Source organism: Pleurodeles waltl, chromosome 4_2, assembly GCF_031143425.1.
Source record: "Pleurodeles waltl isolate 20211129_DDA chromosome 4_2, aPleWal1.hap1.20221129, whole genome shotgun sequence".
Taxonomy (NCBI): domain Eukaryota; kingdom Metazoa; phylum Chordata; class Amphibia; order Caudata; family Salamandridae; genus Pleurodeles; species Pleurodeles waltl.
The window spans coordinates 678772187-678789134 of record NC_090443.1 but is presented as its reverse complement, the minus strand read 5'-3'; the positions used below and the strand labels follow the sequence as shown (position 1 = coordinate 678789134).

Genomic DNA, 16948 nt, shown 5'->3' with positions numbered 1-16948 from the left:
TGGTCAAGGAGACCACATTCTTCGTCAGCATTTTATAAGTAAAGGTGCTCAGTAATGCATGGACCAAAGCATGATGTGGTGTTTGATATCTGTGTTTATTTACAATAGTGTAATACAGGTGATTATTATACATTAAGCAAAAAAATTATTTACAAGCTGCTGGCGCCTACGCTGTCCTGCTGCCGTGTTGGGTTGTCCCCCCTCCTGTTGCGGCCCAGCATCCTCCTCTTCGTCATCCTCAGGCATGCCTGGGTCCAGTTCAAGGAGGGGAATGTTCCTCTGGACACATATATTGTGCAATATGGCACAAGTGAGGATGATTTTGCACACCATCTCTGGGGAATAGAGTAGGCTCCCGCCAGTGATGTCAAGGCAGCGGAACCTAGACTTTAGTATCCCAAAGGTCCTCTCCACAATGCTGCGGGTCCTCTTGTGGGCGTCATTGTATGCCCGCTCTGCAGCAGTGATTGGGTTCCCGAATGGTGTCATCACCCAAGGCTGGATGCCATACCCCTGATCAGCTGAAAGAGAAAGAGAATGGATTGAATTAGATGTAGGAGGCAGTGTTGTACGGATCTTTGATGGCTGTAGTTGTCTTGTGTTGTCTGTGACTCTTTTGTGTACTAATGTTCCAACCTATGGTTGTTATTGAAAACTTTGCTTTGATATATTTTCCCTTGGCTGAGCAAGTGTTTGTTGGCTAACCGTTTGTCAGAAGGACTGTTTTTGTTGTTGCAGTAGAGTGTTCCCTCCCTAGCATTGTGACTAGTGATACAGTTGTCTGTGTGTCCTCACTGGGGGTGTGATGTTAGTTCCATGCCGAGTTAAAACGTGAAAGTGTATTTGACACCTTCATGTGTATGAGCCCAGGCCATCCCATACCTTTTGACTTATGCATTGTATTAGTGTACAGGTTATTTTGAGACTTCCAATCTGTAAAGTGACATTTGGCCAACCACACTCATTGATGTCTTCACATTAGGCTGTGGATTAAATTCCAATGTGTGACAGGTTAAATGTTGACTTCTGACACATGGCTAGTGATGTGAGTACCTCAGTGTGTTCCTGGCTAGGTGTTGCTATTGTGGTGTATGTGTTGTTTGTCCTAGAGGGTTTGTGTGCGGTGTGTGTATGGGTTTGTTTTTTGTCCTTACCAACAAGTAGTCCATTGCCATAGCGTCCATCCTGGAAGTGTTGGTTGATGGTGGAGTGACGGAAGATGAATGCGTCATGTACACTCCCAGGATATTTGGCCACGATGTTGGTGATCAGTCCTTGGTGATCGACTATGGCCTGCACGTTGATTGAATGTGTGTGCTTCCTGTTGCGGTAGAGGTGTTCTGAATCAGCAGGTGGCACAAGGCGTACGTGTGTGCAGTCGATTGCACCAAGGACGTGCGGGAAGCCACTGATGGCGTAGAACCCCTGTTTTATTTTCTGCTGCTTCTGCAGTGTGTTAGGGAAGCAGATATGGCGGGGTGTCAGGCGAATGATGGCATCCAGGACTTTAGGCAGGAATGCAGAGAATGATGGTTGGGAAATTCCACCAACCAGGGCACCAGTTGTCTGAAAGGAGCCACTTGCCAGCAGGTGTAGTACGGCAAGCAGCTTTGTTTCAGTTGGGATAGTGCGGGGTGTCACTAAAGTGGGGGCCAACTGTTGTTCGATATTTGCCAGCAGCTGCTGAATGGCCTGCCAGTTCAACCGGTACCTCTGGATGATGTCCCGTTCCCTGAGGCCATGCAGGGTTGTTCTTGGGCGGAATATCCTGTCCTGCCTTCTGCGCTGTCTTTGGGGTCCCTGCTGTTGTTGTTGTAGCTGCTGTTGTTGCTGCAGGGCTCTGCGTCTACGTGCACGTTGAAGAAAAAGCACCTCCATAGCTCCCTGTTGCTGCTCTGCTGCTCTGTTGTTTGTTCTGTGTGTTCTGCTTAAGTACAGGTGTGTTTGCCCCATTTTAACGCCTGCCCTGACCCAGGCGTTAAAATTTAACGCTATTCGTGCTTTGCGTCATTTTTTTGCGCCGCCTACGGCCCGGGAGACATTTTTGCCCGGAAGCATAAATACGACGCACCGCTGTATGCGTGGGTTTTTGGACGGGAACGCCTACCCTGCATGTCATTAACGCAGGGCGGGGTGCCGCTTCCAAAAACTCACGCACATAGCGCCATTCCCCTTGTGCGCCGCATCGGGCGTCAGGGTATAAATATGGGGCATCGTTTGCGCTGAATGTGCGTCAAAATTTTTGACGCACATTCGGCGCAACCGGAGTATAAATATGGCCCTAAATTCCATTTTAATCTAGTAAGGTGATACGTTTTTAAAGATGGCTTGATTTGCAGATGTTCAACTAAACAAAATGTGACAATGGAATGCATTTTTAATTACTTATAGGATAATAGTTTTGTGAAATCAAACTGATTTTACCATCATTTTTTAAAAACACTGCCTACATGTTAAATTCAAGTTCTGCTAATTTACAGACTGGGCAGCAATGTATTGGCGGGTTAAAGGAATAATACAGGAACAGCTCAGGAATGCAGTTATGTTAAAATTAATTTTTCTACTTTCTTTCTCATAACAAAATGTAAGGAGATAATAAGATTTAGCAACACACTTACATGGATTTAGCATTGAAAAGTGTCTAGAATATAGGACACAATGTATGGGCTCAGAGAAGAACCAAGCAATGTTTACAAGGCAGTTGGGCATAGTCACTTATTCAAGCTTAAATCTAGTCAAAGAAAATCCTAATTGAATACATTTGTTCGTGGATGGATTGCAAAATGCAAAAAATGAGTACCCCATGACATCTTTCTATATGTCTGATAATTAGAAGAGGTAAAGATCAAAAAGATCAAACATGCAAATTAGACAGTAGAGGCAAGAGAAATGTTGGTGGTACCAAACAAGGGAAATATATCATAACTGAAATGCATGATAAGATGACTGCCAACAAACCTGAAACCAGAGTGCTTTTCCCAAAACAGGTTTCTCTGCAGCATTCTTCAGGTAACGAGCAAACACCATTCCTATACTCCCTGTGGTCATCCATGCGATAAGCATGAGCGCACCTGTTCAAAAAAAGATACTTAGATGAAAACGTTTTAATTGTGAAAATATATTTAAAAGGCTAAGAAATAAATGCAAAATATCAGAAAACAAAAAACTTGGCATCAATTACATTACAGAATGTCAATCCCTATTTACTGAAAGTATTCGTCACTTAATGCATGGTACATGTTTTTTCTATCAAACATGAGTAGTCCCCTAGAGTTAAAAATTTAGGCCTAATAAGGAGAAATAACTGAATCTAAAGTTGTAGTTTGTGAAACAAACATAAAAATTTACCAGCGAGCCAGCTTTTTAATAGCATCTCTTCCACGGTCACCGAATTTACCTTGCTTTCAGTTTTACTGCAATCTAATTGTCACGATCTGTTCATCAAAACAGTACTTACAGATGCTATACAATTTTAACATATATGGACAAGTATGAATGATTATGGAATCATGTGGGATGGTAATTTTGAAATAAGAAAACAAACAACTGTATGAGCACCGTCCCCCTTGAAAAGGAACCATTTCCATTTACATCCTTTAAAACTGAGGACTTTAGCCTCCTTACCCCCCAGATGATATTGTGTCATGCCCAAATGAACACGCTTCCACTCTTTCGGAATGTACAGAGATAGAATTGAACTGAATTCTGGAGGGAGAGCATGGAGGAGAGAGAAGTGTATGAGCTAGGAGCAAGACAGGGTTTCAGGAGCCTGGAAGATGGAAGCATTCCTGAAATCTGAAAATAGGCTGCAGGAGCATGGTGTGGATGGGTGCTGGATAAACCTCAGTAAAGGAGTTGATTTGTGAGTCTGTCAGCATAAGTGTAGAAGAAATCAGGATGGAGAATCACTGCAAGAACTGGAGGGATAGCAGGAAGGCATGCTATAGGAGTTAGGAGGGAGACAAACAGCGCAGCAGAAGAAAGTAGGGAGGGTCAGTACAGAATTTCAGGCATTAGGCATGGCGACTGCACAAGCCTGCAGAAAGCAAGCAATGCAGGAGCCAGCAGTGAGGGAGTGCTAGTGGATCCTGTTGTGAAAGGACAAGAGCAGCGGCCCGGTCTTTCACCACTGTGCCCTAGTACAATTCCTACTGCCCAAATAATAAGCTTCCTGCCACTGTGCACCATCCACAAATTGGGTGGAGTGCACAAAGCTAAACCATTTTGCTTGGGGGAAGAGGGGACTTGGCATTACAAAGTTTGAGGAACACTGCTTTAAAAATAATGCCCTCACTCTTAGCTTTATATTGAATTATGGCAGATATCTCTGGATGACATTCTCTGCTGGATGAACATCAATGCTTAAAAGGAAAGGCACTTCTCTGTGGTATTATTCTGAGTCATGCACCTGCTTCGTGTTTTGGAGCTCCGGCCTAGATCATAAATCACAATGAGGCAATGGATAATGATCCACATGTCATTAAATAACTACTCTGTATTACAGTATTACAGGTAAGCATCTTAGAATACATACACTACCTACGTCCTTAGAACATATTTAATATTCATTATGCAATTAACATGGTCACAATGACTGAGGCCCTCATCACGACCCTGGCGGACGGTGCAATGATGGCATATGCCAAACCAACAATGAACCGCACCGTCTGCCACAGCGGTAACAACCACCAGGCTGAAAACAACAGTCTCCAGCCCGGTGTCCGTCACTAGTCCGTCGGCGGTATCAGGACCCTGCATACCCCCATGGATTTCATAGGGTTTTGAACCGCCATGAAATCCATGGTGGTAGGCACTATCAGTGCCAGGGAATGCGTTCCCTGGCACTGATTGGGGTCTCCCTCTCCCCCCTTCCCCTGAGTCCACCCCCATCACCCACGACCCCCCCTACCACACCCCAAAGGTAGTAGGACCTCCTCCCCACCCGACCCCCATATACCCCCCAACATACCCCACTAACCCCCATTCATGCGCGCTCACTCCACTCACACACATACACACACATACATGCGCACATACACGCGCACATACACGCGCACATACACCTAACATTTCCCCTACACACATTACACCTCCCAGATAAATACACGCACTCACACACCCCCTCTACACACTCACACGTACACCCCCATGCACGCACACACCACACAACACCCCCCCACCCCCTCCCCTAACGGACAATCACCTTACCTGTTTCGGTGATCCTCCGGGACGGAACGGGATCCATGGGGGCTGCTCCGCTGCCAACACCCCGTCACCAGAATACCATCATGCCAAATACTGAGACTTAATTCGGTGGGCGGTGTTCTGATGACGTGGTGGTGATGGTGGAGCAGCCTCCACTACACCGCCGACCGTTAGTATGGCTGCTGGCGGCTCTCCATCCAAAAAAGGGAGGAGGGTCACCAGCAGTCATAATATGATTGGCGAAAGACCACCAACACTGGCAGTCTTCGGCCCGGCGGAACCTCGGCGGTCTTTGAAAAAGACCACTGAGGTTGAAATGAGGGCTTGAGTGTTTCTTTTTCAAATATCACAAAATAATGTCATGCAATGTTATTCAATTAGTACATTTGTGAGTGATTATTATTGTTTTCTTAAACCTTTATTGTGGCAACTTGTGATGATAATATATAGAAAAAGATGATAACGCAGGTCTAATCTTATTTTCGCTATTATTCCTATGATAATTATCACAAGTTTACAATGCAATTGTTTGTTAATGATTTACTCTTGTGTCTTTGCACTTGCATTTACGTTTAACACATGGCATTCTGCAATCCCTGTATAAAAACCTGTCTCAAATTTATTTTATATTAGGCGACGTGTAATGCACTCAGTCACCTATTATAAGGAAATGTCATCAGAACTCAACTGTAAAGCTTATTACAGTTGAGTACTAATGTCGCACTGCCTGTTGCCAGAACCAGCAGCCAAGGGGAAAGGCAAATCAGGTCATGGAGCATAATTAAAGCATGGGTTTAAGAAACAAACACATGTTGCTTTTCTTTCTTCCATTTTTCTAGCTATTTAGTGATGAGGAGATATTTATGGCAACATGTTTATTTTTGGCACTCCTTTGGTAATTATTGAAATGTTTGAATCTTTCAGCATGTTTCTACACATTTCAAGCTACTGTGCCTTTTTTTAAATTTTTTTCAACGTGCTGGAGAATTTTGTTGTGTTCAGCCCGTAAGGCTCAGTTTGTCAATTACACTGTTCTTTAGGCTATCCAAAGTGGTATAACAATTCAGATAATGACTCACCTAGCTTCATTTTAACATGCATATCGTTCTTCAATCTCTATTCCATTCTCAGTGATTTTAAAATAGAATTCTCAAGGTGAGTTTGCCTGAATCCATGGGTGGGTGGGGGGGGTTGTGAATCATTTAAAAAAGGCACTTCCCCATTAGGTCATCTTTTTAGAAAAAGACAATGCCAGGTCCTTACACATCACTCATTTACAACCGTTCCAATTATTTTCACATTGTTTTAAGTATACACAGCTTGAATGTAACTCTCAGTCATACTTCCCTCCATTTTTTCTGATGCCGATAGGAGAAACAGAAACTTTTCAACAATCGCATGTCACACTCTTCGTATTTTGAAAATCAACAGTTTGGAATCTTAAGTAAAAGCTCTTCCAAACATGAACTTTGCTTTAATGGGCTTGATTTACAATTACATTGAGCTGGGAGTCATGGGGTGGGGGGTCAAACTCAGATTCCATAACACTAAGGCCTGGTCACCTCCTCTTGTGTGAAACTGCATATCGACAATTCATAGCAGGTCCTTTTTCATCCTAACCATCTGCCAGATGAAGAGTCTGCACAAAAGATCATGGCCTCAGCAGCAACACCCTCTGGAAGAAGATAATTCAGGACCAGTCTTGTAAGGTATTCCTTCCAATAGCAGATGGGAACATGTCCATGAATAATCTCTGCTCACTGAACAGGAATAACAGTGTAAGCTGGCCACTGCAGTGCAATGTTGCAGCAGCTAATGGCCTCTTAGTTGCAGGAGAAGGTGATGCAGATCAAATTCTAACCTCATTTTGACTTTGATTTCAGAAATGTTATCTCCTGAGAGGTGAGGCACCTCCAACTTCGCTATGGTCACCGAGGGAGCAGGATCAGAAAGCTGTTTGCTCTAGCACATATTACTCCTAATAGGAGCATCTTCAGGATTCCTTCAGCAAGCCTGTTCCTCGATGGAACTCGACTTCATGGGCATTGTTAATCTTGGCACTACTGAAGCAAAACTATTCCTTGTGCTGTAACTAAGGATTCTGGGAGATTTAGTCCCATAATCCACACTGAATAGATACAGTCTGCTGATGATGATCCACCTATGCAGACTGGAATTTAATTGGATTTTTTGGATTTTGAGCCTTGTTGAGTTGCCTAGAGAACAAAAGGCAAGTGGAAAATTGGTGCATTTCCAGTTTTGGAGAGGAGAGTGTCTAGTGTTGCTGCTCGCCAGATAGTTCTGCTGGTTCCACTGAGGCTGGCAAAACTCCTCAGTGAGCCCTGAACTGAGTGAGGGAAAGAACTACTGAGCTGGGCCCCGGGAGAGTAACTAAGGACGGTGCTATGCCTAACACTGACGTGCACTGCAGTCACTACGCTGGAAGAGTCAGTGGGCCGGGAAGGACTGGGTATCTGACCACAAAACCACTGCAATCTGCAGCTTCCTCACCTGTAGAGTTGCTGCTCAAGGAAGGAGGAAAGATGTAGGTGCATGGCTGCTGCTTGTTGAACCCCGGGGGCAATATCCCACATCCCTTGCTTACAAGCACCAATTTCATCCTACACCCTCCCAAATGAAAGACATAAGATGGTCTTCCTGGGACCAGCTTGCAGGTCGGTGGCAGTAGGTCCCACGTTGATTTCCCTGTCACTTCTTGGTCTCAGGCAGGGGCAGGCTGGTGTGGATCCCCAGAGATCATCTGAGACCAGGCCCCAGCCGGCACCCCCTAGGGGACTGTATTGTGGCTTTGTGTGAAACTGCAGGGGAACGTTTGAGAAGGGGATGGTGCGATTGGAAACAGGGGGACTACAAGTCCAAGAAACCTTAGTGCCTGGAGGTGCCACCGGTGACATTGAGGGCAGGACTACTTAGCACTATGAAGAGCTCCCCTCACTCCTGTTGCCCAGGATGCCAGAGCCCGTTGGAGATCGGAGGATTCTAGGCTGGGCAGTCTGTTGAGGTGACCTTGGAGGGAGTGTCTCTTTTTCCTGCTTCAAACATTTTATTTCTTTGTGGCACAACCCAGAGCTCTGTGGCTGAACTTATCCATAATGGCTAAGCGGAAAGTGCAGGGGGACATACTTAAAGTGCCATCGCCGCCGAAGACCACTAGCATTGATAAAATGTTACAGAGGGCAATGGGGAATATTTCAACCAAAATTGCAATGACCAAAAGGAGATTGTCACTTGGAGCCCTGATGCTGTAGACCAAGCAGGGCTTAGCTCAATTAATGGAGTTGCTGCAGCGGTCTGTACATCCTTGGGAAATCAGTAGGTTAGTACTGATACTGTAAATCCAGCATTTAATCTGGTGCTCAGTCCAGAAGGGGGCTAGTAAGTTGTGTACACCTCGGCTACCTCAAGCAGCTGAGCGGCCTAGACAACATTCTGCACCTAAGTCCCCTGTTGGATCCAACAGCCCATATACCGATCCCTGTGCTGGGGATTCACTGGTCTCTAGTCTTCAAGATTCTATGCTTAAAGCACCCTAGGTGGACGACCTTCTGGAGTCTCTTTTGGAAAAAATCAAAGATCATCTACACAAAGAGCTTTCTGTATTGATTGCTTGGAAGCCTTTGAAAAGGCCCTTGACTTGGCACTCACTCAGCCGCGGCAACCTGCTCCCGATATACCCGAAGAGAACATGGTATTTGTGTTCAAAAGTCTGACTGTCAAATAACTTGGTTATGGGTCCAGGCAGTACACAACAATCTCGTGGGCAATCCTACTAGCTCCACTGCATCCAGTTATGTCTTTTGTAATAATAAGGAGGTGGGAGCTAGAAGCTTTCCACATGCAACCAAGGCACCCGAGTCCCCCTCACTTTAGTCTATTGGAGTTATGGGATTGAGTTTATCTAAGTCCAATGTCTCAATAACTACGAAGAAGCAACCAGCCTCCTGTCCGTATGTTCTTGAGAGAGAGAGGGCCAGTATGAGTTAACCAACAAATGCTTGAGCTGGATGATCGAGCAGAGGCAAGATTCTACTTACCCAAAGAGTGAGTTGGGTGGGACTGGGGACAAAAGTTCACCATGGGGATTGCATTATTATCAATTTCTGATCACCTCAGGTTGTACAGAGGTTGCTCTCCAGTCCCTTTTTAAGTTCTATGAGAGAAACCAGGATTGGCCTATTCCAGCTGGGATATTTTTATAAACCACCTGGCCCCAATGACAGTCACTTTTGCACACAATTTTCCAGCCCACACCTGTAGGGACTCAACTGTCCAGGAAATGGATTCTGCTGGTTTAAGGATACAAGTCTCAAACCACTTCAGTGTCTTAGATAGGGTAGAGTGACTAAACCCAATGGATGGCTATGGAAAATATTAATATTAATTGGGCATGAAAAGTTGAGAAGGTGAGAGAGGAGGTGCCTACTATGTCCAGGGGCACAGATATGAGCTCGACAATCCCACAGTGTCATCATGGTCAATAGTTTGCAACAGTAGTCCTGCCCTAATAGCTCTTGACAGTAGGGGCTTGTCCCTCCAGATTTATCGGTTCTGGAGGGGATGGGCAACTACTGGGAGTGTGAACTCATAGGAGAGGAGCTTAAGGCCACTGATGTTCTCACAATTGCTTGGCCGTGCTAATCTCCATTGCAGGATGTTGCAGCAGAGACTCCTTGAATCAATGGAGCCCTGCAGGCTCTTGTTTAATATCCCCAAAAAAGTAGTTCAAACTTCTGTCTTGGAAGGTTGCAGGGTTAGGTTCCAAGCACAATGTTCCTGAATGGACTGGTTTTATTGATCAACATACTATCTGCCTATTTCAGGAAACATGGGCCCTAAGACCTCTGCATGGAGAAGGTTTTGTTAATTGTAGTAAAGGTGCTACTTCAAACATGCAGAGGTAGACTCTCCAGAGGATAAACTCTGGACTGGCATGCAAGATTAAGGAAGTCTTGATCCCCTCTCCTGACATTTTGTATGTTTGCTTAACCAATAAGTTTAGAACTATGTAGCTATACAATGTATATTTCCGACCAGGTGGTTCATCTCATGAGTCATCCATCATTGGTTTCCCATATGATGGCTGCCCCTGGGGATGTATTGAAGGTGGTGGGCTTTAATTTTAATTGTCAATTGGAACCTTTGGATGGGGATTGTTTGATTTATGTCCATGAAGATAGTGTATGGGGCATACCAAGTCTGAGAATAGTTCAGATTAAGAAATGGTCCCCTCTGGCTATGCAAATCTATGCTCTCACATTGAACTTGAGTCTTTGGGCTGCAAACAGTAGGTCAAAGTCCGATTGTAAGGGGAAGCTTACGTTCAATCTACTGCCTATAACCATTATCATTGGTTATATTTTAGTGGATCTTTGACTTTAATTTGGCCAACTCTGATTGATTTTATCATTGTTCCCCAGCTAGATAGTGATCACAAAGCCCTGAGTCTGAATGTTGACCTCTCTGCTCTAGGTGTGGAGACACGCTTTGGGGTTCCACTGGACCCCTGGGTAAGGGTGTCCAGTAATAAATGCAAAATGAAGTGGGCTTCTATGAAGGACTTGGAGGAGCAGATGGGTATAATCTATTTAAAAGTGGCTGGCTGCTTGGGGGATATTGCTAAGTTGGTGAGCAGAGACAGCAGCAATGCAGCCCAGTATTTGATTTGTCAAATCCATTACAAGATATTTGGTGATCTTAAATGATTTTTTATGTGTGAATTAAAAAATAAAAACATAGCATATGCCCGTCTGAGTTATGGTACAATAGAGCATGCAAGAGTGCCAGATCTGTCCTTTGTTCTGCTATCAAAACCAAATATAGAAGGGAAATTAAAGTTCAGAGGGGGTTTTATAAAAATACTTTTAGAAAGGCCAAAAAAGATTGGGAAATTGAGTGATGGGACAATATATTGATTGCAGTTAAAGAAAAAGACCACAGTGGGTTTGTGAATTTGGTCTTATTGGGTTGCAGGGGAGATATCAACCCGCCAATTTCAAATATCTCTGCAGCAGACTGGGTAAGTCATTTTTCCTCTCTTTATAATCTATTCGAAGTTACCACCAACAGCCTGTCAAAGTTGTTGGAAAATAACTGTATTTTAGAAGAGGATACCTATATTAACTGCATTAAACCTAACCCAATTATGCTAGAGGAATTAAATTCAGCTCTTGGTAAGATAGTGGCCAATAAAGCCCCTAGATTGGATACAATTCCAGGTGACCTCTTTAAGAGTAAAACAGGAGTTTGGTGCCCATGTTAGCACACTGATCAGGTCTTCTGCTTCCAATTATTTTTTTGGAAAACTGTGTCTTGGGTTGTGGCAGCCTTTACATCACCTTCGTTGACCTACGGGTGGCATTTGACATGGTCCCTCATCTGAAATTGTGGCAGTGTTGGGCCAATATGGGCTTCTCGGCTGACCTGTTGGCTATTTTTATCAGGCTACACTCTGGCACCTTTGTGCAGGTAAAGTGTGGACTGGGTGGGGGGAATTGGCGGACCATTTTCCTGTGAAGTGGGGGGTAAGTCAAGGATGTGTACTTGCACCCTCTCTTTTCACATTGTTTGTCAATACTTGGTCTCCTATTAGGATGAACGTGATGGAGATGCACCTAGGTTAGCAGGCACTGAGGCCTCTGCCTTGATGTTTGATGATGATACACTCCTAATATCTAAATCCCCTATGGGTCTGCAGAAATTACTTTGTCACTTCGAGGGCTTTTTTGTGTGCACAGAGGCCTTGTGATAAATGTTGATAAAACTACATTTATCATTTTAAATCCTGGTCGCTCTATATGCCACAACCCCTCACTCACTGATGCTCCCTTGGAGAAGGTTAAGGTTTTTGATTATTTAGGGATGTCCTAACTGAGTACATGGATTGGTACCTCCACATAGAGAAACGGAGACTCAAGACCATGCAACATAGTGGGGCGCTATTAAGAGTGGGGAAAAGCTCATATTTTTGTCCAATTTCTCTGGCAATTCAAATTCATGAAATGCAAGCTTTGTGGGCTGCCATGAATGGGTCAGAACTTTGGGGACACAAAAAAGTGGCCAAATTACAGCTTGCAGGAAAATTGTTTCCTGCATCAGCTTCGAGGGCTCCCTGTTAGTTCGCCACTAATTCCACTCAGATTTTACATGGGTTTAAGACCCATCTCTGAGGGGGTGGGGCTTAGGCCCATACTTTAATGGAGGCGGATATGGGTTGGTCCTGAGTTATTTCCTATCGAACATGTCTTTGTGAAGTATTGGGTCCATCTAGGTTGAGTAGTATACCCTGGTTTCTGAATGTTAAGGAAATGTTAATCAAGATAGGGTGTGGAGAAATGTGGGTTGGCCTGGTGACTGCACAGTCACTCAGTAAAACCCTAGTTAAAAAAATATATTTGGAGTTAAAATCAGCTCAGATGCTGGTAAGCCCCTCGCTGGGTAGTCTGACAGATACTTTTCTCCAAGTTAAGGTGGTGAATAACTTTGAACATTTTCTCGACTAAATTGAGGCCCCGTTAGCTCGGAAATTGTATGTGCAGTTAAGATATAGAGCTCTGCCTATCGCCCACTTTACTGATAACTGTAGCCCATAATAATGGTGATAGTGGGTTTATTTGCACATCTTGCAGAGCTGAAAGGGAAACTGTTGAACATGTGCTGTTCTTCCTCCCAGTGAACGTCTCATGCTTGCCGGCTTCTTGGTGTCAGAGAACATAAAAATGCCCTTCACACCTTAAGGTCTGATACTTCTCAATTTTTGGTATTGCTGTATTACGCTTCTTAATTGTTATGTGGAGGATTAGACAAGTGGCATGTCGTAAATGGTCTTCTGACATTTTTATGTCCTTGTTTCATGCATCAGAAGATATTTTACCCTCATGCTATTGTAATGGAATGATTAGAACTATGAATTAAAAAACATTATCAAGGGATAAATGCAATCTTGTTACATTTATTCATGAATAAGATGCCTTGGGTCTATCCTGAGATACCTAGTTTATTTGGTTAATATCATAAAGCTCAGCTTTTATAATTTGATTGCACTTTTCTCATCTTTTACCATGGATATGTTTTACACATGCTATGTATTAGTATTGTAATGTTTTTATCTGCACTTTTATGGTCTTGTGACCGAAATAAAGTTTTGTGATGATGAAATTAGCCAGTGCTAAAAAAAAAAAAAAAATAACCACACATGGTGGTATCAAGAAAGACTCCTAATTATTTATAAAAACTAAAATACACATAGGAAAGGGTGCCAGTTTTTTCTTTCATCACAGATCGCAAAGAGGGTAATGAGTTATGAGATACATTATTTTAAAATGATTGCATATGTACACATGCTTAAGGAATGCAAATGCAATTTATGTCAAGCCACAGCATCAGTCTAATGTAACATATATACAACCATAGAACATGTATTTAGTTTTCATTCATGTATCAATTAAATATGTTACTTTTCCCAGAGGAATTTAGTTTAGATTTTGTTATATTAATACACAAGTCATTTAACACTTTGAATTTTACTAGTTTGCCTAAAGAATGTTCAGAATGTAGGAGAATATGGTCCAAGAAAACAGTCACATCTATGTCTCAAGCTTTCTGTAGATGCTGACCCCATGGTTTTGTAAGAAACTCATCTGGCATCAGATCATTTGTCAAAAGCCTAACAGACAGTGAATCCTAATTTTATCCCCTATTAGTGTACATCTGAAAGGACATAGGTGCTTCCCTCCCCAGATGAAGGCGTACTATATAGTCTAGAATTTGGGGTAATTTTCCAGTTGTTAAACAACCATTACAGTTGAATCAGTCAAAGGTGAAGTAACAGTCAATGAAGGACACACAAATATTGTTCTTCGGAGTATTAACTTGTTTTTGCACTAATACCACCAAAGGGATAATAATGTCTAAGGTTCTGCACACCGGTTTAAAGCATGTTTGATCTCACAAGAGGAGATCTCATTCTTTCACACAAGTATGGAACACTTGGAGAAAACCCTAGCATATAATTTTATATCATTGTCAGAAATACACTTAACCTGTAGTTTGAATAAATATTAGATTTCATTTTTTCTGAATTGGACGTGGAATTGAGCAACTCCATGAGTCTGCAATAACTCCCACAGTTAACGCTTCAATTAAAACTGGAGTTAACACAATATGGGGCCACAGTAACTTTAAAATCTCAAATGGGAACACAGACAGACTACAATAAATCAGTAGAGTTAAAAGTGCCAATATCACTAGCTTCTTAACAAAAAGGGTCAATATATAATTCTCTTAGGATGTGAAAGCAACACACTTTAATTTTGACTGGGTACTGAGCAATTGGCTGCATTGTTAATCATTGACCACAGTCTCTAAGTATTGTTTGCTTTCACCATTTTAATATCTTCTACCCACTTTTCTTTACAATGCTTCCCTAAACATTTGGTTTTTTTTTCTGCCTATGTGTTATGGGATAGGACTTTTCCATGATTTTGGAGTCTTGACATACACAAAGTAGTCCTGTTATTTACTTTTGCTTTTGTCTTTATTCTGGTTAAAAACTTGCTAGATTTTGGTATTTTAAGCAATATAAATGAATAAAGTACAAGTGAGTCCAAGGAGAGTCAAGTAAGATTTTCCTCACATTTCAAATACTTATCCCCCTTTTCACAAGGATCCATAGTTCCACAACTCATCTAAGAGAAGTTCCACATTTTCATCTTTCCTTAGAACAAAAGAAGTTTACCTTTACCAAAAAATTGCACTAATGTGTAGTCTATCGTGGATGAAAGTGAGCTCTCATTTTTTGGGGTCGAACGCGCGCAATCGCTCTGGCCCCTGTTTTAATCGCTCTGTGTGCTCTTAATCACGCCCATGTCATGCCCTTGAATTTGGTTGGTTTGTGAGCTTGCCTTTTAAAAATCTTTGATTTCATTTGTGAAGTGCATGCATACGTCATGCCTTTTCCAGTATTTAGTCCTCCTCAACAGCACCAGTAAATTACTGTAAACATATGAGACTCCATCTTTTCAGTATGTTTTATTGGACTACTTTTTCTTTGTATATTCTACGCAGCGCGATCTCGCTGGGCAGTAATCAAGCGCGTTGCATGACATCGACCCAGTTACATGGTTTTAGAGGCTTGCGAGTACGGTACAATAGTGCGTTATTCCCACAACCACCCACAGTAAATGTACATAAAAATGTTTATTTTAGATGGCCCGTGACTTCCACACAGTCGCTTTGATGTGAAACTGTTTTACTTTTCATTTTCAATTTATGTGGCAAGAAAAATCTGGTTATGAGTTTATAACGCTAATAGTTGTAACTTGAGCAAATGCGAGACCTATTGCATTGTAAATGCTGGTTTACAAAGTAATCAAAATACCAAGGCAAATACAAAAAAAAACTGAAACATAAATTATGACAATGAAATATATGTATAAGCTGAAAAGGTATGACCTTAAAATTATTTAGTTAATTAATTCAGCAGATATTTCTCCTACATATGGTGTAAGGCACATTATGTTTCTATTGTGAGCACTAATCATCTTCTTGGACATTTCCATATCTCTGAGTTGGTTTCTAATGCTAGGAATACTTTAGAATTCATGTGTTTTATCATATGTTATTAATCCCATAGGGATAAAAGGTACATTTAAATAAACATCACCAATTTCAATCGTTTAGACTTTCTGATAATTCATGAACATTTTCTAATGAAAAACATTTACACTATTTAGAACCTTAATAGCACCACACACATTATTCCTCACTAAGAAACACCATGATTTTCCATTTTTATAAGGGCACAAATATAACCTAGCTCATTCTTGGAAAATCCGCCTTATACGGGTTTACTCAAAGCATAGGATCTATATCCAGATGCATACAAAAGGATTTACCAACCAACCTTTGTTAAGCAAAGTACTTGAAAACATCCAGCTCCTTTGGAATTCAGCAGACACATAATACATTCGACAGTAAAGGTTGTAAATTCTCGGGATTAGTGAGTAAGATTGGTGGATACCTGTTACTCTTGCTACACACATTTATTAGATGTATTCAATAGGGAAGATGTAAGCAACCTCTAATGTTGTTATCTAAGCATTTCTCCTATTTTTGTGCTCATAGAGCTACTACTAATGTTCCTATTTCTACTCAGTGATTCCTCTGGAAGGTTTGAATTGTGTGATAATGTGTGACTATCCAGATTACACTGGGAATGCTGAATACTACCCGTTGAACAGAACGTTATAGTACTACAAATGGATAAAAATATTTTGATGTTACTGCATTGTAAGTCCCAGGAAGAAAAAAAAAAAAAAGAGCATGGTCAAAAGTTAGGTCAGGGATAGGCACAAACCACCAAGGAATTTTCATATTTTCCACTTTATATTAGTTAATATTTTTAGAAAGATACTCCATATCATTGTATGTCAACTAAAACATAGATAAAATGGTGTAAAGCAAAGGACCCTACAACAATTCACCAATACTGCAGTCTCATGTGAAGGTGGTACTACACTATCAGTGTCAGTGAGAAGTTTCTCTTGTAAGTAAAAAGTCATAGATGTGACCCTTTTTCATACTTATTTCTAAGCCCTTTGGGGGGAATCACCTTGTTTAGCCTTCTTTCGATTATAGTGGTCTTGATTTACTACTAATAATAAGTATATCTAAGACAATATGCACAGGGTCATTTTTAGGGCACATCACATGCAAAACATGTGAT

General features: G+C 42.0%; 1 protein-coding gene across 2 annotated transcripts in view; it reads right to left on the bottom strand.

Moving 5' to 3' along the window:
- The window catches only part of LOC138293180 (putative ferric-chelate reductase 1), a 240455-nt gene that overhangs the window by 96938 nt on the left and 126569 nt on the right, over window positions 1–16948 (bottom strand). For both annotated transcript variants that reach the window (XM_069232257.1, XM_069232258.1), the window contains exon 10: window positions 2959–3071. In XM_069232257.1, the coding sequence (XP_069088358.1) occupies window positions 2959–3071 (113 nt within the window). The remainder of the gene's footprint in view (window positions 1–2958; window positions 3072–16948) is intronic.